At 46.7% G+C, this 21,673-nt stretch overlaps 1 protein-coding gene across 4 annotated transcripts in view; it reads right to left on the bottom strand.

The window, feature by feature from the left end:
- Positions 1 to 21,229, bottom strand: part of MED15 (mediator complex subunit 15) — an 80,421-nt gene extending 59,192 nt beyond the window's left edge. For all 4 annotated transcript variants that reach the window (XM_036277040.1, XM_036277041.1, XM_036277042.1 and 1 more), the window contains exon 1: positions 21,112 to 21,229. In XM_036277040.1, the coding sequence (XP_036132933.1) occupies positions 21,112 to 21,179 (68 nt within the window). In that variant the 5' untranslated portion in view covers positions 21,180 to 21,229. The remainder of the gene's footprint in view (positions 1 to 21,111) is intronic.
- Between the last annotated feature and the right edge of the window lie 444 nt (positions 21,230 to 21,673).

Raw genomic sequence — 21,673 nt, 5'->3', positions numbered from 1 at the left:
ATAGCTCAAGCCAGCATGAAAAATATCTGCCCCACCCTCCCTAAATGCACATGGATGAGGACAGCCTCAAAACTTTTGCCTGGCTCTAGCTCCAAGGAATTCTGCAAGTCCACTTTCAGGAGAAAGGCTAGAAAGTTAACAAAGACAGACTGTAAGGAAACAAATCACCACAACAGCACTAAGAGGGAAATACAACTTTGACTAATTCTTGTCACATCCATAGGTTTCCTATTTTCAATTCAGAAAGGATCTATTTTTTCACTGTAATTTTGGCTTGTTCCCCCAAAATATTATACTCTCTTAGGTGCCAATTTATTTTTAAACCAGGAATTTATTTGGAGAGCAGAATGATAAGGGATCAGTCAAAATGAAAAACATATAGTTGCAAATGTAATGTTCTGGCCCTCTGAAAAGAGGAACTCCTATCTGCAGAAGAACAAAGCCATATAAGGGGTGAGGTACTTAAATTAAGCTAGCTTAATTCACAATCTAAATAAATATATTCCCCACAAAATATGAGGAACTGAACCCACACATCTAATTTTGTTCTACCCCAAAACACCACTAAAATCACAGAAAAAAGGATTTGGTTTTTCTCTAACACAAACTCACCAGGATGGGAAGAAGAGGATGGTGGTCCCAATACTTTTAGAGGCTGGAAAGCTATCTGATGGCCAAGTGGTAATGGACACAGCAAGCCAACCAAGAAAGCAGGACTGAGACAACCAGGTAACAGCCCGGATATTCTCAAGGTTCAGGACCAAGGGTGAATGGAAGGATTCCTGGGTGAAAGTCACCCCCATATCCCCTCCCCTACCTTACACTTCTAGGTAACCACTCACCACATCAGGAAACCACGAGAGAGGTATTCTCTGGTAAAGCATAAAATGGAGAGTTAACTCACCCAGTTGAGAAGGAACAGGAAGATAATGAAAAAAGTAGACTGCATGCCCATCCAAGTGACTAGATCCACAACTAACTGCTGAGAACCACCCACCCACCTGCCCACCTGCCTGTAGCCTCCTCCAGTGCAGCACCCAGCACGCTGGCACCCAGGCCTTTCCCCTCAGCCCAGCATTTGGAAGATTATACTCTAGAAGGAAGACTCAGAGAGCCTGAAGCTACATGAGCCTCCAGTGAACCTCCCAGTGGACAAGCCCAGGTGTGCAAAGTGTCTACTCACCTTCACAATGCCTCTCTCTCTTAGAGTGAGCAACCAACCAAGGGCTCCCAGACACCCCAACGTGGCAGATAAAGATCCCATGAGAAATGTCATTTGGAGCTATCAGTAAGGTATTACATTCACTTAACAAGAACAGTTGCTATAAAATAGAAAAAGTCAGATTACAAAAACAAAGTATTCTTACATATAAAAGCATGTTACAGTGAAAAATCAGAGGTAAAACTGAGTATGTCTCCCAAAGAGTAGAGCTAAAAGACAAAGAGATGGGTAACAGGAGATAAAATATAAAGAATATTGGCCAGGCCAGAGTGGCTCAGGTTGGTTGAGCATTGTCCTGGTTGGGGCACATACAGAAGGCAGCCATCAATGGCTCTCTGTCTGTCTGAGCATGTCCTTAGGTGAGGATTAAAGAAACAACAACAGCAGCCCTGGCTGGTTTGGCTCATCAGTTAGTGTTGGCTCCTGGACCGAAGAATCTCGGATTCGATTCTCAGTCAAGGGCCCGTTCCTGGGTCGCAGGTTCAATCCCCCGCCCTGGTGGGGGTTGTGCAGTAGGCAACCAAATGATGTGTCTCTCTCACATCGATGTTTCTCTCTCTCTCTCTCCCTCTCTCTCTCTCCTCTCCCTCCCTCTCTCTCCCATTCCCGTCCTTCCATTTCATCTAAAAAAAAAAAAAAAAAAATCAATGGAAAAATATCCTAGTGTTAAGATTAACAACAAAAAAGTGGAATGACAAAATTCACCTAGAAAGTGTGCCACTTGCCCAGCTGGTGTGGCTCAGTGGTTGTGTGTTGACCCATGCTCCAAGAGGTCACCTGTTCGATTCCCAGTCAGGGCAAATGCCCAGGTTGTGGACCTGATCCCCAGTGGGGGGCATGCAGTAGGTGGCCAATCGATGTCCTCCCTCATCGATGTCTCTATCTTTCTCCCTTTCCCTTCCTCTTTCTCTAAAATCAAGAAAGAAAAAAAATTTTTTTTTAAAGTGTGCCACAGACTGCCATGGAGACATACTCAATGAACACCAGCTATTAAGAAAGGTCTCCGTCTGCCCTGGCTGGGTAGCTCAGTTGGTTAGAGAGTTGTCCCAATATGCCAACATTGCAGGTTCAATCCCCAGTCAGGGCACATATAAGAAGCAACCAATGATGCGCGGCTGGTGTGGCTCAGTGGTTGAGCGTCATCCCGTACACCAAGAGGTCACCGGTTCGGTTCCCAGTCAGGGCACATGTCCAGGTTGTAGACCAAATCCCCAGTGGGGGGCATGCGGGAGGCAGCCAGTTGATGTTCTCTCTCATCGATGTTTCCATCTCTTCCTCTCCCTTTCTCTCTCTCTAAAATTAATTAAGAAAAATAATTAAAAAAACAAAAACAAAAAGAAGCAACCAATGAAAACATAAATGGAATAAACAGATGTCTCTCTCTCTTTCAAATCAATAAAAAAGAAAAAAAAAAAACCTTAAAAAGAAGTTTCCTTCACCTATCTAAACTTCCTTACTCTGTCAACATAGAGATAGGAAGCTTCCACTTAATCAGCAATTCTGACCTCCTGAAAAGCCTACCACACATTCATTCCACAGTTCTCCCAGTGGGCCACTCAGTCTGAGTACACTCAGACTGCCAACGCAGTCTTCCCACCATTCCCACACACCTGAGAGGTGCCTCACCATACCCACAGCAGAAGAAGCCCCTTCCTTGTCTTCCACCAGTGCAGGACCTTTCAGGCTAGTCAGGTGACCTTCACCAGATCCACAGATAGCTATAGAGCAGCCTCTTGTGCTTCCATTGGTCTTTTCCCATTTTACAACGGGCAGTGTTTAGTGCACCAGTGCCCCAGGTGGTTTTATATTGGAGGCAGGAAAAGATGAGTCACAGACTGGATAGTCATCAGCAGTAACCAAAGCCAACATCTGGCCTCGACAGGGAGGAAGCCTTCTTGACCTCAGAGGTAGGTGGAAGCATGTTGGCCATACAATACCCCAGACTGCAACTTCTTCCTTTTCTTCACTAGCACACTTCTGCATTCTGGTTCTCTGACTTTTTAAAGAAACATAAAAGTGTTTAGTTTTGTTTTTATCCTCACTTGAGGATATGTTTTCTTTTCTTTTCTTTATCCTCACCCAAGGACATTTTTCCATTTTTTGTTCAGCTAGAGTGGGAGGGAGACAGGAACAGAGAGAGAGAGAGAGAAACATCGACATGAAAGGGACACATCAAGGGGCTGCCACCCGCACGACCAACCAGGATTGGGGACAAACTGCAACCAAGGCACGTACCCCCAGCAGGAACTAAACCCCGGTCTCTCGAGACTGCAGGCCGATGCTCTAACCGCTGAGCCAAACAGGCCAGGGCTATGTTTTCTTTTTATCCTCACCTGAGGACATTTTTCCATTTTTTGTTCAGCTAGAGTGGGAGGGAGAGAGAGGGAGAGAGAAACATCGACGTGAAAGGGACACATCGAATGGCTGCCACCCGCACGACCAACCAGGGGCGGGGACAAACTGCAACCGAGGTACGTGCCCTTAGCAGGAACCAAACCTGGGTCTCTCTGGACCGCAGGCCGATGCTCTAACCGCTGAGCCAAACAGGCCAGGGCTATGTTTTCTTTTTAATTATTAGTTTTATTGATTTATTTTGGAAGGGAGAGACAGAAACAAAGACAAACATCAGTGTGAGAGAAACATCGATCAGTTGCCTCCCGCACACAGCCCAACTGAGGATAGAACCTGCAACCCAACTGGGTATGTGCCCTGACCAGGAATTGAATCTGCCACCTATTGGTGTAGGGGATGACACTCCAACCAACTGAACTACAGCAGCTAAGGCTTTATTTAAATCCTGACCCGAGGCGTCAGCCTACGGTACAGAGAGACCCGGGTTCGGTTCCCGCTAAGGGCAAGTACCTCGGTTGCAGTTTGTCCCTGGCCCTGGTTGGTCGTGCGGGTGGCAGCCACTCGATGTGTCCCTTCACATCGATGTTTCTCTCTCTCTCTCTTCCTCTCTCTCCCTTCCGCTCTATCTGAACAAAAAATGGAAAAATGTCCTCTGGTGAGGATGAAAAATAAAAATAAAAATAAAAATAAATCCTGACCCGAGGATATTTTTCTATTTATCTTCAGATAGAGTGGGCGGGAGGGAGGGAAGGAGAGAGAGGGGATAAGAGAGGGAGAGAGAAACATTGATGTAAGAAGGACACATCGACTGGTTGCCTCCCACACCACCCTGACCAGGGCTGGGGACAAACTGCAACCAAGGTACGTGCCTTTGACTGGAATTGAACCCATGACTCTTTCGTCCACAGGCTGATGCTCTAACCGCTGAGCAAAATCGGCCAGGGTGGACCAGGGTGGGCCAGGGCTTTTTTTTTTTATCCTCACCCAAGGACATTTTTTCCATTTTTTGTTCAGATAGAGTGGGAGGGAGAGAGAGAGAGGGAGAGAGAGAGAAACATCGACGTGAAAGGGACACGTCGAGTGGTTGCCACCCACACGACCCAACCAGGGCCAGGGACAAACTGCAGCCGAGGTACATGCCCTTAGCGGGAACCGAACCTGGGTCTCTCAGGACCGCAGGCCAACGCTCTAACCGCCGAGCCAAACCGGCCAGGGCTTTATAAATTGATTTTAGAGAGAGAATAAAGGAGAGAGGAGAGGGGAGGGGGGAATCAGTGGGGGAAAAAGGAGAAACATCTGTAACAAAAATTAATTAATAAAAAAATAAAATAAAAAGATAAAAAAAAAGGAGAGAGGAGAGAGATAAACATTGATGTTAGAGAAACACTAATCAGCTGCCTTTTATTTTCATTTATTTATTTTTGAAAATGTTTTTATTGATTTCTTAGAGAGAGAAGAAGAGAGAGAGAGATAAAAACATCAATGGGATAGAGAAACATCAAACAGCTGCCTCCTGCATGGCCCCTACTGGGGATCAAGCCCACATACCAGGCACGTGCCCTAACTAGGAATCGAACTGGGACTTCTCAGTCCATGGTACAATACTCAATCCACTGAGCCACACCTGCCAGGTGATCAATTGCCTTTTATACACACCCTGACAGGGGATCGAATCTGCAACCTAGATATGTGCCCTGAGTGGGAATTGAACCTGCAACCTTTCTGGTATGTGAAATGATGCTCCAACCACTGATCAACACGGCAAGGGTGTTTTTTAACAAGATAAAAATACGGCCCTGGTTGGTTTGGCTCAGCTGTTAGAGTGTCCGCCCACGGACCAGAGAGACCTGGGTTTGGTTCCCACTAAGGGCACATACCTCGGTTGCAGTTTGTTCCTGGCCCTGGTTGGGCTTGTGTGGGTGGCAACCAGTCAATGTGTCTCTCTCACATCAATGTTTCTCTCTCTCTCTCCCTCTCCCCCCCCCCCCCCTTCTATCTGAAAATGAATGCAAAAATGTCCTCAGGTGAGGATAAAAATAATATGTGTGTGTGTGTATGTATGTATATGTGTGTGTGTGTGTGTGTGTGTATATATATATATATATATATATATATGTATATATATGTATTCCAGGGGTTAACCATCCACCTACATGTAGGAAAGGGTCATTTTAGTCTTGCAAAAATAAACTCTTTAATCATACAAACACAAGAAACTTAAAACACTTTCTCTTCACAATTACTCTTGTTTTGTTTGATTAAGTTCTCCAATTTCTGGTCTCGAAATTTCTCAATTCCCAATGAACTATAATCAATGAAAGAACTATACCTAAAGAAAATACCACTGTCCTTAAAAGGGCATGTTGTGCCCTGGCTGGTTTGGCTCAGTGGTTGTAGCATTGGCCTGCGGTCCAGAGAGACCCGGGTTCAGTTCCCGTTAAGGGCACGTACCTCAGTTGCGGTTTGTCCCTGGCCCTGGTTGGGTCATGTAGCCACTCGATGTGTCCCTTTCACGTTGTTTCTCTCTCTCTCTCTCTCTCTCTCTCTCTCTCTCTCTCTCTCTCTCTCCTTCCCTCCCACTAAAAAAAAAAAAAAAAAAAAAAAAAAAGGGCATGTTGTTATGTGAGCTAGTTCAGAAGACCACACAAGCCTCTCTGAGGTTTGGCCTCAACAGAACCAGGAGAGCTGGAAAGACCTCTTGATCCCTGTCCAGGCGCTGAGCTTTGGGCTCTAGGCCTAGAACCACTCTGGCTCCCCCAGTTCCAACCCCAAGCATATCCCACTCACCATAAAGCAACCAAGAATTGGCTCAGCTGTTAAGAGTGTCAGCCCACGGACCAAAGAGTCGCGAGTTTGATTCCGGCCAAGGGCATGTACCTCAGTTGCAGTTAGTCCCTGGGCCCTGTTCGGGGTTGTGCAGGAGGCAACCACTCCATGTGTCTCTCTCACATCAGTTTCTGTCTCTCTTCCTCCCTCCTATTCTATCTGAATATAGATGGAAAAGTATCCTCAGGTGAGGATTAAAAAAAAAAAAATCAATAAAGAATATTTTAAAAAACAACAACAACAAAAAACCTGTTCCCACAACCAGGGGTTGGTCTACTTCTTGGCCATCCACTTGGAGCTATGTAGAAGAGTTCCACCAGCCAGACAACTTGCTGTGTGTGCGTGGTCCATACCTCACATGAACCTGGGATGTGGGCACACAGGTCCTAGCCAGAGTCCACCCAAGAAAAGAACACAACCTAAGCAGTGAGAAGTGAGAAAGTCACAATTCAAACTAAACTCAGAGCTTAATTCCACTTAAAAAATACAAACATATCTACATGTATTTACATATTCAAAATACATACAAATAAAGTTATATGCGTACAGAAACAGGACAGGAGGAAATAGATCAAAATGTCAGTAACAGCCATCTCTGTGCAGAGAAATTATGGAAAACACCTTCCTGTTTTGAAATCCCCTACAATGCTATCTGGAAGGGAATGAAATACTGCACCCACAAGGCCTAAATACACTGACCAAAACAGGAGGTGGAGAAAGTCTGAGCTACTGGGACTGGCTTCCTTGTGTCCACATCCTACCTCAGTTTTTTTCCACATCTGCTCTGTCCCCACAGCCTCTGCCAGAGGAGGAACCCACATATGTCACTCCTGCAGCTGACTACTCTTCCAGATTTGATCTGTACATCTCCCACTGGCTATTGGACTTTTCTCCTTGGAAGGGTTGACACCCCCATACACTCTGCACATCATCACTTTGCACACCACCTCTCAGAATCAGGACTCATTTCCTTTCGGGGTGCATACTTGTCTTTCTCCTCCCTTCCCCATGCATGTGTGTACATACAACACACACATATACAAAGAGCCACCAAATTCTACAACTTATTTCCTTACAGTTTCTATCCCCCTAAATCATTCTTTCCATTCCTGTTGTTACTTCACTCAGTGGATATCAAACTATAGTGTGCATTTAAGATAAACAAGGGTGCTGGTTATGAAGGTAGGTTCCCTGACAATGCTAGGTGTTGGCAAGGATGTCTAAAGCTGAACTCCCCCACATGGCTTGTAGGAACATAATTGGTACCTAACCTAAGAAAACTGTTTGGCAAACCACGCTGCAGGTGAAGGCCATACCCCTGGACCCAGCACTGGGTACAGAGCCCAGAGAAAGTACATGTACCCATCAGAAGACATGACCCAAAACATCTCTGGCGCTATATTCACAAAGCCAACTACTGGAACTAACTCCAATGTCCATCAAGCGTAGGATAAAAAAGTCATCTGGGGTAGAATCATACAATGGAATGACACAAGGAATAAATAAGAACTGCTACCTAGCCCTAGCAAGTGTGGCTCAGTTGGTTAAGCCTCGACCCATGCAACAGTGTCACCATTTCAATTCCTGGTCAGGGCACATACCCAGGTTGCAGATTCATCCCCAGTTGGGTGCGTGAGGGAGGCAGCTGATCGATGTCTCTCTCTCACATTGATGTTTCTCTCTCAAAATCAATAAAAACATATTTAACAAACAAACAAATAAAAAGACCTGCTACCTACAAGGATAAATTTCACAGATATGCTGAATAAAAGAAGCCAGATGCAAGATTTCAGAGTGTGATTCCAATGACAGAAGTTTAAGAACAAATGTCTCCATGGCTGGGAAAGTCAGAGGAGTGGGGCAGAGTTTCCACTAGCTGAAGCACAGGAAGGAGCCTACTGGGTGCTAGGCCTGTTCAAGATGTAGGTTTTGGTGGTGACTATGGGGACATTTACATGTTTGAATATTTATCTGGTGGCATCATGCTCAAGATTGGTGTCCTTAAGTCATTCACTGTAGTAGGTTTGTTATATTTAATATAAAGAAACACTTGCCTATGCCCCATCCTTAGGTTTGGACTTGAAAGGCCTCAGGCCTCAATTCCTATTACAAAGCACCTGGCAGGGATTCTGTAGCACTTGCACAGGCATAAGTCCTCCCTAGCAGAAATCAAAGCAGACCTATCATGACTAAAGGGCCCAGGGTAATCCACCAGGAATTCTCAGGGTAAATCTGGCATTCTTTCTACTTTATAACAGGGGCTCTCTCCCACATACTGCAACCAGATTACTTCCTCAAACGTCACCTCTGATGAAGACTGAAAAAAAGTTGGAAAGGGGAGAGCAGAACAGAAGGACAGTGGGGACAGGGCAGAGATAAGCCATTTCTTTTTTTCTTTTTTCTTTTTTTTGGTACGTGCCCCTAGCGGGAACCGAACCCGGGACTCTGGTCCGCAGGCTGACGCTCCAGCCACTGAGCCAAACCAGCCAGGGCTGATAAGCCATTTCTTAACCAACAAGCACTGCCTCCTCACACCCACCAAAGCTCGTACAGGAAGGAGTAGGGGGTACATAGGCTGGGAAGAGCAGAAACCCCAGAGGCTGGGGGTCTTTATGGTCCAAGACCCTTGACCTGGATGTCACCCACCTGTCTTGCTGTTCTCTCCCAGACTAGATGCAAGAGACTCAGCTCAAAGGCTGACCAGCAGCCAGGTCACACCTTACCTGTTCCCACCTGCCCCCACCCCTCTAGCAGATTCCCACACAGAGAGCCTGTGGGACTAAAGGGTTCAGAAGGAGGAAGGAGCAAAACAGCACTTGACTGCCATTCATCAAGCATGAGCACCAGGAAGACATTTGTGAGAGAATCAGTGAATCTGAGGGAGGGATATGTCCAAGCACTCTCTACTATGCTTGCAACTGTTATGTTTGAAACAAATAGTCCTGGCCGGTTTGGCTCAGCAGTCAGAGCGCCGGCCTGCGGTCCAGAGAGACCCGGGTTTGGTTCCCATTAAGGGCACATACCTTGGTTGCAGTTTGTCCCCAGCCCTGGTTGGGTCGTGCAGGTGGCAGCCACTTGATGTGTCCCTTTCACATCAATGTTTCTCTCTCTTTCTCTCTCTCTTACTCTCTCTTCCTCCCACTCTATCTGAACAAAACAATGGAAAAATGTCCTCGGGTGAGGATAAAAAAAAAAGAAACAAACAAATAAAGCTCAAAGTAAGACCCTAGCTGGTGTGACTCAGTTGGCTGGGCATCATCCAGTGAACCAAAAAGTTGCTAGTTCAATTTCTGGTCAAGGCACATGCTCAGATTGCAGGCTCAATCTCCAGTAGGGGGCATGCAGGAGGCAGCTGGTCAATGTTCTATTCTCACATTGATGTTTCTCTTTCTCTCTCCCTCTCCCTTCTTCTCTCTCTAAAAATCAATAAAAATATATATTTTTTAAAAAGCTCAAAGTAAGCCCATCTGGTGTGACTCAGTGGTTGAGCGTCAACCCATGTACCAAGAGGTTGTCAGTTCGATTCCCAGTCACAGCACATGCCCAGGTTGTGGGCCAGATCCCCAATGGGGGACGTGCAGGAGGCAGCCGATTAATGTTCTCTCTCATGGATGTTTCTATCTCTCTCCCTCTCCCTTTCTCGCTCTCTATTAATAAAGAAGTCTGGCTGGTGTGGCTCAGTGATTGAACGTCGACTCATGCACCAAGAGGTCACCAGTTCGATTCCCAGTCAGGACACATGCCCAGGTTATGGCCCGATCCCCAGTGGGGGGCATGTGGGAGGCGGCCAATCAATGTTCTCGCTTATCGATGTTTCTATCTCTCTCTCCCTCTCACTTCCTCTCTTTCTAAAATCAATAAAGAAAAAATAAATTAAACTAATGAAGATAATAAAGAAAAAATTTTTATTTCTTTTTTTTTTTTGGTACGTGCCCCTAGCGGGAACCGAACCCGGGACTCTCTGGTCCAAAGGCTGACGCTCCAACTGCTGAGCCAAACCGGCCAAGGCAGAAAAAAATTTTTTTAAAAAAAGCTCAAAGTAGGGAGAACCAGGACTTAGAGAGATCAAAAGTCTTTTCCAAAGACTCAATGCTCTAAATCCACCTGGAGATACTTAACTCATTCAATCCCAGACCTATATTAACAGGTGCCCCACCTAGGTTAAGAAGAGATTTGTTATTCAAGTTGAAGGAAACGTCTCTCTCCTAATGGGTTTTAAGATGGTTCCGTCTGGGCTTCTAGTGCATCCCCCTTTGTTCTCTGGGACTCATCTGCTTATCTGCTAAACAGAATCATCTAGTAATGGTCTGGATACCCCTTTGTTTTTAAATGTCTCAATTTACAAAAAAAGAATGGGGAGGCTGGGAGTGAATGGGGTGTAATACGTGGTGCTGGAAGATGATTTGACTTTAGGTGGTAGGCATATAGTGCAATATACAGATCTTATAACATAGAAATCCACACCTGAAACCTGTATGATCCTATTAACCAATGTCACCCCAATAAATTTAATTAAAAAAATAAAGAATAGAAAAATAAAATAAAATAAAAAGAAAGGCTCAGAAGGAGAAGTGGTTCAGTGTTTAGGTAGTATTAATGGAGAAAGCCCTGGCAGGCTGCAAAAATAGAACATAGCACTGCTTTTCACAACCCTACCTGCAATTATTGTATGTACCTCTTGTCTAAGCCGAGGCACCATGCTAGGAGTTAAATGAGATGCGGAGGTATGAGACCAGCTCCTATGCCCAAGGAACTTATAATGTTGTTGGCAAAGCAAAATAATAACAATAATAGTGAGTGTAAAAATAGCAAGAAATAGCTCATCTGTTCACTTCATGCCACGATGCAACCAATGAAGGCACTACAAACTCCAGAGGAAGGAGGAACTGCAGTGGGCTGAGCCATCATCCTGTGAGGAGGGGATGAGGCCATGAAACTCCAACAGGGAAGAGAAAGAATGACAGAGAGAGAGCCAGTCAAGATGGTGGCCAGAGTGCAGGGCATGGGGTAGGGAGCATTCTAGCTAGGGCTCTCACACCAGCACAGAGGAAGTGTCAGCTGAAAGGACAGTTTCAGATTGAAAGGGGAATGCTTCTTAGCAGGGGTGGAAGGATAGAATCATCTTAAGAAGGTTATGATGGCACTCAGGTGAGAGAGGACACTACCCTGCAGGCAGAGCACATGGTGACTTTGAGCCTTATGGTAGCTGTCTGTAACCACAACCAACTCCTCCTCACTGACAGACAGGGTCTACCTCATCTTCAAAAGATTTCTGATTACAAAAGGATGTATGTTTATTGTTAACAAAAACACACACGCATATATATGTACTAAAAATTACAAAGAAAATTAAAGTCACTCAGATAACCAGCTAAAGACATCTATTTTTAAAAACAGCCTGTACCATGGTGTCCTGCTTGCTAACCTGCTCTTCTTGACAGCAATATGTTATGGAATACCTCCCTTGTCATTTTTAACAGCAGCACCAAGCCTGCCATCTGCAGCTACAGTAACAAATCTAACTCAGCTCCCACTGCTGGCTTGTCTCTCCTGTCCTACCCCTGACATGATGTGGAGATGAGCCTCATCATCACCAGACTTTGAACACTTTCCTGCTTATAGCCTTAGCGGAAACGCCTAAGGAAAGGTACATTTTAAGGCTAACGGGATAAACAGATTGCCAAACAGCCTTCCAGAAAAATGACCTAATTTATGTGGCCCAGTAGCAGCTTGTGAGGATGCCTGCATCTTCACTTGTGTGGTGTTACGACTTTCTCCAACGCAGAGGTGAATGCCCTTCAGGTTAGCCCACTATCACCACAGAGCCTGAACAGGCCACAGCACTCCTAGTAAGACAGGGATCAACTCTGATTCACAAACACTCATAGCCTGAGGGATTCAGACTAAAAAGCAGGGGGCAGCTGGAGGCCTAGTGTCCTGAGAAGGTGAATGGGATGGAACTGCAGTGCTCAGCCATGGGAATAAGGGTCTCTCAGACAGGGGAACAAACAGGAGGCAGAGCAGCTGGGGTGAGAAAGATCCTGTGAGGATCCATTGGCAATACAGTATGGTAGGGTGAACAGACAGACAGGCGTAGAGCTGGAAGAAGGGAGCTAGAATCTACAGGCGCTGGGCGGCCAAACACTCCAAATAACCAAATAATTGGGAGCAAGGGCAGAATTCAGGAAGCAAGAGTTGATCATCTGAAGCTGAGTCATGGGTACGTGGGCATGGGGTCTTTAAACTATACTACTTGTTTTTGTAATTTTAAACTTCCCAGTTTGAATTTTTAAAAATTCATTGAAATTCCTTTTAAAATGTACCTTCTGGGTATATAAACAACATTATTGCTCTGAGGAATGCTTTAAAGAGAGCAGGTATCCCTTGTCCTTCATGACAATCATATGGTCATGGTCCTTCCCACTGCAGAACATGGGTCCTGGGCTAGCCACAGCCACCTTATCAGGAATGGCAGAAACAGTTGAAAGACTCTGGTCAGGAATGAATGCAAAGGCTGCAGCTGTGGTAAGTGGGTGGGGTCACCTACAAAAGGGAGCTGGTGGGGTTTTGGGACTGGCTGCAGCCTGTGAGGAGGCCAAAGATCTGTAGGGGTTTGCTGTGCTGTGCCAAACAATTACAAAAAGGCCAGTCACTATTTGGGGCCCAATGACCCACAGGGAGTCACTAAAATAGCCAACAGGATACCTCCTCACAGCAGGCTCCTCTAGCAGGCTCTTCCAATGCACTTGGCTTGGGTTAACTCCAGCTGCCTTCTCTCCTCTACCCCAAAAAAGGTGCAACCTCTTTTTCAAAGATTAAAAGGCAGCTTGCCTCTCCTGTCCTGCTGCAGTTCAACAAGCATTCATTTATAATGTGCAGGGTATAACTTTTACAAGCAGCAGTGGCCCCTCTTCAACACCTGTTTCTTCATCTTATAAATTAAGAGTAATGCCCAGCTGGTATGGCTCAGTGACTGAGCACAGACCCATGCACCAAGAGGTAGATCACTGGTTCAATTCCCAGTCAGGGCACATACCCAGGTTGTTGGCTTGATCTCCAGTAGGGGGGTGTGCAAGAGACATCCAATTGATGTTTCTCTCTCATCAATGTTTTTCTTCTTTTTTTTAATCCTCACCCGAGGACATTTTTCCATCTTTTTTTAATTCAGATAGAGTGGGAGGAACAGAGAGAGGAAGAGAGAGAGAGAGAAACATCAACGCAAAAGGGACACATCGAGTGGCTGCCACCCACACGACCAACCAGGGCTGGGGACAAACTGCAACCGAGGTACATGCCCTTAGCGGGAACCAAACCTGGGTCTCTCTGGACCGCAGGCCGACGCTCCAACCACTGAGCCAAACCGGCCAGGGCTCTCATCGATGTTTCTATTTCTCTCTCCCTCTCTCCTCCTCTCTCTGTAAAAAAAATACCAATAAAAATATACTTTAAAAAACAATGGAATTCTCATAGTGCTAAAAAAAAGTGTGTGTGTGTGGGGGGTAATAAGTGCATCTACTGGAAGGGCAAGCATGAAGAATCAATCAATGAGCTAACATGGCCCTGGCCAGTTTCGCTCAGTGGTTAGAGCGCCGGCCTGTGGTCCAGAAAGACCCGGGTTTGGTTCCCACTAAGGGCGCGTACCTCAGTTGCAGTCTGTCCCTGGCCCTGGTTGGTCGTGCGGGTGGCAGCCACTCGATGTGTCCCTTTCACATCATTTCTCTCTCTCTCTCTCTTCCTCTCTCTCCCTCCCACTCTATCTGAACAAAAAATGGAAAAAAATGTTCTCGGATGAGGGGGAAAAAATTGACCTAACATGTCAATTCCTACAACAGGGCTTGGCACAGCACACCTATTACATGTCAGATGCTGTGGTTGCTGCTGCTGAGAAAGCCCCAGACTCCTGAGCAGCTAGATGACTGAGGATTTTTGTCCCCTAAGGTTACTCACTCCTAGTCTAGAGGCAGTAGAGAGCCAAGGGTCAGACTCTGAAATTGTGTTTCAACCATCACTTCCTGGCTGACATCAGGGGCACTGGGGCTTGAAGGTAATCACACAGGCGCCTGGCCTCAGGGAGTGGACATTCTGGCAATGGCTTATATACAGAAACCAGCCATCATTTAGACAACAGGCTAGGAAGAAAGCAGCAGGTCTCAGCAGCTTCCCCACTAGAAAACAAGGGTCAGAATTGTACTGGGAGAGCACAGGGCTGTTGGGAGGCCTGAGTGGGATAAGACACAGAAAAAGCTCAGCCAAGACACTGGCTTCTGCCTGTGGCAGGGACCACAACTCACAGGCAGGATCTGAACGTGCAAGTTTCAGGGCCCTCCCCATCCTTCTGAAGGCTTCCCCAGACCACTGGAAGTTGTTGTTCAGTTTATGATTTGTTTCTTCTGGGGTTTTTGTTCTTGTTTTTTTCTTTTTGCTTTGTTTTGTTTCTGGTTATATAGTATTTGACTTTATCCTTTACAGTCTAGGCTAAAATCTCCGCATCTCCTAAGTCTCCAACCTGGAGCTCACATCTACTTTAGGGGCTTCACCAGAAGAGGTGGCTGACCTGTCTGCCAACTCCACTCCATGCTCCCTGAGCTCCTCCTAGTACTTGACTAGAACCCTGATACAGGGGCTACCTTCCCCTCAGGGTCTCCTCCCATCTGCAATCTGTTCAGCCCAACAGACATTTACTTATTCCACACCTATATGTGTAATCTGCTCTGTTGAGGGGTGATAGGTATAAAAGCTTCAAAATATAAGATGGCAATCCAGCCAGTGTGGCTCAGTGGTTGAGCATTGACCCATGCACCAAGAGGTCTCCAGTTCGATTCCTGGTCAGAATACATCCCCAGGTTGTGGGCCCAATCCCCAGTGAGGGGCATGCTGGAGGCGGCCAGTCAATGTTCTCTCTCATCGATGTTTCTATCTCTCTCTCCCTCTCACTTCCTCTCTCTCTAAAAAATCAATAAAGGAAAATAAAATTTTAAGATGGCAGAAAAATTTTATTTATTTATTTTGTTATTCCTCACCCAAGGATATTTTTTTTTCAACTGATATTTTTTTTAGACAGAGTGGAAGGGAGGGAAGAAGGGAGGGAGAAAGAGAGAGACAGAGAGAGACAGATACACATGAATGTGAGAGAGACACATCAACTGGCTGCCTCCCACAAGACCCTGACCGGAGCTGGGGATGGAACCTGCAACCCAGATATGTGCCCTTGACCAGAACTGAACCTGTGGCCCTTCGGTCTGTGGGCCAACGCTCTAACCAGTGACCCAAACTGGCCAAGGCAATGGCAGAAAAGATTTAAAGAATTGGGAAGAAATGACTGATTAAGTCCTTTCATTAAGTGCATATCCTGAACGCTACTCACACAACCTTGTTCTCCAGGAGCCTACAGACCAGACACATGCTCAGCACTAACCCCCAAATCCCATTAATCCCTGGCTGGATAGCTTAGTTGGTTAGTGTTGTCCAGATAGGCCAAAGTTATGAATTCAACCCCCCAGTCAGGACACATACAAGATTCAACCAATGAATGTATAAATAAGTGGAGCAACAAATTCATGTTCCATTCTCCTATCTCTCTCTCTCTCTCTCCTTCCTCTCTAAAAATAACATTTAAAAAAAAATTCCGCCCTGGCCGGTTTGGCTCAGCGGTTAGAGCGCCGGCCTGCGGTCCGGAGAGACCCGGGTTCGGTTCCCGCTAAGGGCATGTACTTTGGTTGCAGTTTGTCCCCGGCCCTGGTTGGTCGTGCGGGTGGCAGCCACTCGATGTGTCCCTTCATGTCGATGTTTCTCTCTCTCTCCCCCTTCCTTTCTCTCCCTCCCACTCTATCTGTACAAAAAATGGAAAAGTGTCCTCGGGTGAGGATAAAAAAAAAAAAAAAAAAAAATTCCACAAGGAAGGCCCAATGCCCACAGAGACCAGCTCAAGGGCTCTAATGGGGGGCATCCCCTGCAATCCTGCAGAGGGTGGGAGTTCAAGAAAGAGCCAAGATGAACTCAATAACAATTTCACAACTACCTTCCCCACAGGCTCCTTTAACTGTCATCAATTTCCCTAACCAGGTTTAGGGGTTTCACCCTCACCATCCACGGCTCCTATTCTAGCAAGGGCCTAAGAAAAAGGTGTCAAGGAACTGAGTCCTGAGTCCTCTGTTAGGTATCCAGCAGAAATCCCTTCATTTTCCCTCCCACCATCCCCGTGACACATTGAACTCCTGCCATTTCATAGATGAAGGAGACATCCAGAAAGGTTAAGTATTCTGCCTAAGGTCACTCAGTAAAAAGTGGAGAAAGCAGGGTTCTGGAGCTTCCCAATACACATTAACACAGGTAAAGAAGGCCACTGTCATATGAGATAGTGGTGCACATAACCCCAGAAAAATACTCTTGCACTCCTCAACATGTTTTATATGCCAGGTGCCATACTTCATAGAACTGAGGTCCTATGCGAAACTAAAAGGGGCTGAGAGGCCTGGCCAGCAGGGCTCAGCGGTTAGAGTGTCAACCCGCAGATCGAAGGGTCACGGGTTCGACTTCCGGTCAAGTGTACGTACTTGGGTTGTGGGTTTGATCCCCAGTCTTGGTTGGAGTGCATGCAGGAGGCAACCAATTAATGTGTCTCTCTCACATTGATGTTTCTCTCTCTCTCCCCTCCTCTCCATTCCCCTTACTCTCTCTATAAATCAATGAAAAAAATATCCTCAGGTGAGGATTAACAAAAATTTTTAAAAACTTTAAAAAAAGAGGCTGAGAGCCCTGGCCGGTTTGGCTCAGCGGTTAGAGTGTTGACCTGCGGTCCGGAGAGACCCGGGTTCGGTTCCTGCTAAGGGCATGTACCTCGGTTGCAGTTTGTCCCTGGCCCTGGTTGGGTCATGGGGGTGGCAGCCACTCGATGTGTCCCTTTCATGTCGATGTTTCTCTCTCTCTCCCTCTCTCTCCCTCCCACTCTATCTGAACAAAAATGTCCTCGGGGGAGGATTAAAAAAAAAAGAGGCTGAGATACAACATACCAGACCCATTTTAGGCAAGGTGGGCAGGAAAGGGTCCTGAGAATTTGATATTTACACAGACACCTAAATGAAGAGAAGTAACTGGTCATAAATATAATGTGGGGAGTCTACCCACTGTCAAATACCTTAAATACTTCACAATACATTGTTTAAAGAGAGAACACAGAACTTGGAATGTTCAAGAAGCTGAAAGACCAGAGAGGCTGGAACAGAGTGGGGGGGGGTATCAAAAGAGGTGGCTAGGCCAGGCCAAGGTGAGGGGCTAGGAGAGTGGGCCATCTAGAGCTTTATTCTAAAACTATGGAACGTCACTGCTAGGATTTCAAAAGGGCAGGGGAGAGTGAGTGAGAGAAGCAGGTAGCAATCCAGAATGAAGTAGAAGCAGTGGAGGGCTGAGGAGACTGTACTAGAAAGTCCCTGCGAAGGCTCTCCTAACCATCCCTAACTCAAAACTGCTTTTTCTCAGTGAAAGATAGGAGACTATTTAGCCCGTGCTCTGAAACACTGTACTCTTAGTAGATACTCAAGAGCTAGGCAGAGACAGTGAACCATCTCTTCGATGCTTTCCCTTCCATTGAAATTTCTCAGTTCTTCATTATGCTTTCTTTATTCTGTCACTCAACTATAAATTACTTGGGTTCAAAACATTCCCCAAGATGGACAACTTTTATTTTATTTTTAAATTTTTTCTTTCTTTATTGTTTAGAGAGAGAGGAAGGGACAGGGAGAGAGAGAGAGAGAGAAACATCGATGAGAGAGAATATCAGTTGGCCGCCTCCTGCATGCCTCCCCAATGGGGATTTGGCCCACAACCTGGGCATGTGCCCTGACCGGGAATCGAATTGGCAACCTCTTGGTGTGTGGGTCAATGCTCAACCACTGTACCACACCAGTCAGGCCAACCTTTAAATAACAGCATAAACACCAAAGAAAATTAGAATTAACAATATGTTAGGAATCCTAATCCAAATCCTCTTTTTAAACCCCGTGAACACAATAAATCACAGCACCAAGAATCACAACTTTCAAAGTGAGCCCTTGTGAGAACATAAACCTGAGAACTGAGAACACCTACATCATGTTAGGAAGACAGCCTTTGAAACTGCTCTCACAGCCCTGGCCGGTTTGGCATGGCTCAGTGGTTGGAGCGTTGGCCTGCGGACCAGAGTCCCAGGTTCAGTTCCCGCTAGGGGCACATACCAAAAAAAGAAAAGAAACTGCTCATGCCAGCAGTGATAGGGAGAAGGATTTTCTAAAGATGGCCATGCCTTAATCCCAGGAACCTGTGAATATGCTACATTATATGTCAGAAGGAACTTTTGCACATGTAATTAAGGTTACAGACCTCAAAATAGGGATATCATCCTGAATTATCCCAGTAGGCCCTATCTATTTGAGTCTTTAGTAGAGAATTTTCTCTGGCTGAAGTCAGAGAGATGTAGCAGAAGAACCAGCCCTTGCTGGAGGGGGCCACATAAAAGTATGAGGAATGCAGGCAGCCTCTAGGAACAAAGACTGATCTCAAGCTAACAAACAGAGGAATGAGGACACCTCAATCCTACAACTTCATGGAACTGAACTTGGCTAACGATCCAAGTGAGCTTAAAAGCAAATTCTACCCCAGAGCCTCCAGGAAGAAATGCACACCTGCCAACATCTTGCTTTCAGTCCTATAAGACCCTAAGCAGAAGACTCAGCTGAGCCTACCTAGAACTGTAACCTATAGAAACTGTAAAATAATAAGTCTGTTGTTTTAACATGCTACATTTGTGGTAATTTGTTACGGCAGCAACAGAAAACAAATACACAAGCAGCAATCTGTCAAAAAAAAAAGAACCTAGTTTCCCTAGAAGCAAAAGGAAGCTTTTGAGGTATCCAGTCAATCCTTGACATCCAGAAACTCTTTAATCCAATCGCCCTCCCAGCCCTCTGACACTCCCCTACATTCCCCATTTTCTTTGATTGCAACTCATTCGTCCCCATGTGTATGTGTGGGAAGGCTTCCTAGAGTCCTGAAGTGGCCCATTCCTCAAGATTTCATCTATAGACAGCTCTAGTACATAAAAAAAAACAATGTCTACTGATTCTGCAATATCTGCAGATTTGTCCCCAGACTATTCCACAGCAGTGCCCAGAGCCACTACCTCTACAGTGCCCACTCCTTCCAATGTACTAAGAGGTTTCCCAGCATTCCACCCCACTTCCTTCCTTCCACACTGCTGCACCCCACCCCCTTCATCCAGTTAGTCATCAAGGACGACTGTCAATGCTCCCTCTCCCCTTTCTCTGGAATCACCTTCCTCTTTCAGTTTCTACCAGTGTATAATCAAGCCTTTATAATCCCTTGCCTGACTAGATCATTCCACAGCCATCTTATGGAGCACTGTGATCTAACAGTGGAAATACAGGGATGAAAAATGGCAGGTCCCCAAACCCCAAGAGTTCAAAACTCTCAAAGTGATCTAACTAGCCTCTCTCCTCTGTTTATCCATCTCCTGAGACTCAGGGGATCTTTCCAACTCTGGCCTTTTACTACTTTAAAGCAGGCCACATGCCAACACAGGCTCAATTCCTTAGCACAGCACGAACATGTCAGCACCTGCTCATCCTCATTCCATTATCATCACCTGAACCTCCTAACTTCTCAAACCCCAGAACTCTTCAGCCTACAGCAATATCCTCCATGCAATGAGTGCTCACACTTCCCCACTCCTTAGCTTGGAATGATGGCCCATCGCATTCCTACTTGTCTTTTTTAGGGCTCAGTTCATTCACCTGCTCCTGGCCTGCTCAAGCAAACGGTCAATTCTTCTTCTAGGAGAAAGACCGCTGCAACTGTTCCTTTATTCTAGTACAGTACATTCCCTGAAGGCAGGGGCTGTGTCAGACAAATCTGTGGCTAGCACAACAGGCCAGTAAGCTCAGTAAAAGACTGCTAAATTAAACAAGCAGTGGGTGATGAGGAGCTAGAGTTCTGCTAGGGTGAATGAAGCCTAGAGTGCACTGGCAGCCCCTGCATTGAGGGGTTCTACAACTGAGACTGAAGAGGAGGCACTAATCCCAGCTCTTCACTCCCTCCTCCCAATCCACGTTGGCTTCCTGACAGCTTCTTCCTGTCACCCTTCAGGAAGGTCCACTCTGGGGGGCGGGGAGGGAGGTGGAGGAAGGCGCTGGCGACACCCATAGATCCTCCGTTCCCACCACACACAGCGCAAGCAACTAGCCTCCCAACCTCATCTTCCATCCACGCCCCCTCCAATCGTTCTCTCGCCCTGATACGCTTTTCTAGAAGAGGAATCACAAAGCAACTAGACCTGCTAAAGCCACTATGGGCTGCCCCTTTTCTTTTAATTATTCAGTGTGATTCAAAGCAGGGAAAAGTCTGCATCCAAAGCACACAAATGATGAATAAGAAAGCTCAGGACGATGACTCATAAGCCAAGGTGGTTTTCATAGTTCAGCCCTAGGAAAGCTCACAAGCAGTCTGTGTCGGCCGAGAACAGAGAGGACCGCTGGAGTAGGGCCGCGCCCTGGGCCACACGCGGGTCCCCGATGCTTTCGGTCTCCCGGCGCCCTACAGTTCCCGCGAGTCCCGGCGCCCTAAGTCCCCCGCGGGTCCAGCCTGGGCCTCGCCTGCCCCGCGAGGGGGTGATTGAGGGGGGCGGTCCGGCCATCCCACCCGCCACCCCGGCCCCTACTCACATTTGACTGACCAACTTCTGCCGGAAGGCGGCGCTCCGCCAGTCCGTCTCCTGTCCCGAAACGTCCATGCCGGTCCCCCGCTCCCACCTCCAGTGTCCCACTCAGCCGCCGCCGCCGCCACAACCGCAGCGCCAGGCCCAAACCCGGAAGCCGTCCACACAGCGCCTCGGCGCACCGGAAGCGGAGTGGGAATTGTGGGAAATGGAGTTGCGCCTGCAGGCCTGTGGGAAATGGAGTTCCGGCGCGCACGGACGTTCTAGGCGTCCCCAGGGTCCGTCAAGCCATGCACACCTCTCCCAGCGCGAGACACCAGGTGCCAAGAGCTAATTAGAGTGGATGCGGTGGAATCGTGCTGTGTAGTGCGACAGTTGCTGCCCGCAGCAGGCCTACACCTGGCCTCTTCCATTTCCTATGACCCTACTATGTGCTGGCCTCACCAAGTCCAGGAGATCCGCACAGTTCCGGGTATGGTGCAGGCGAGATGGTTTATCAAATATTTATCAGCACCTACTGTGTGCCAGGTATTCTGCCCACATGATTTGGGCCAGCTTTCCTGCGATTG

The sequence above is a fragment of the Molossus molossus genome, unplaced genomic scaffold, assembly GCF_014108415.1.
Source record: "Molossus molossus isolate mMolMol1 unplaced genomic scaffold, mMolMol1.p scaffold_m16_p_22, whole genome shotgun sequence".
Lineage (NCBI taxonomy): Eukaryota > Metazoa > Chordata > Mammalia > Chiroptera > Molossidae > Molossus > Molossus molossus.
Note: the sequence above shows the minus strand (reverse complement) of the source record. Positions and strands in the feature narration are given on the sequence as shown.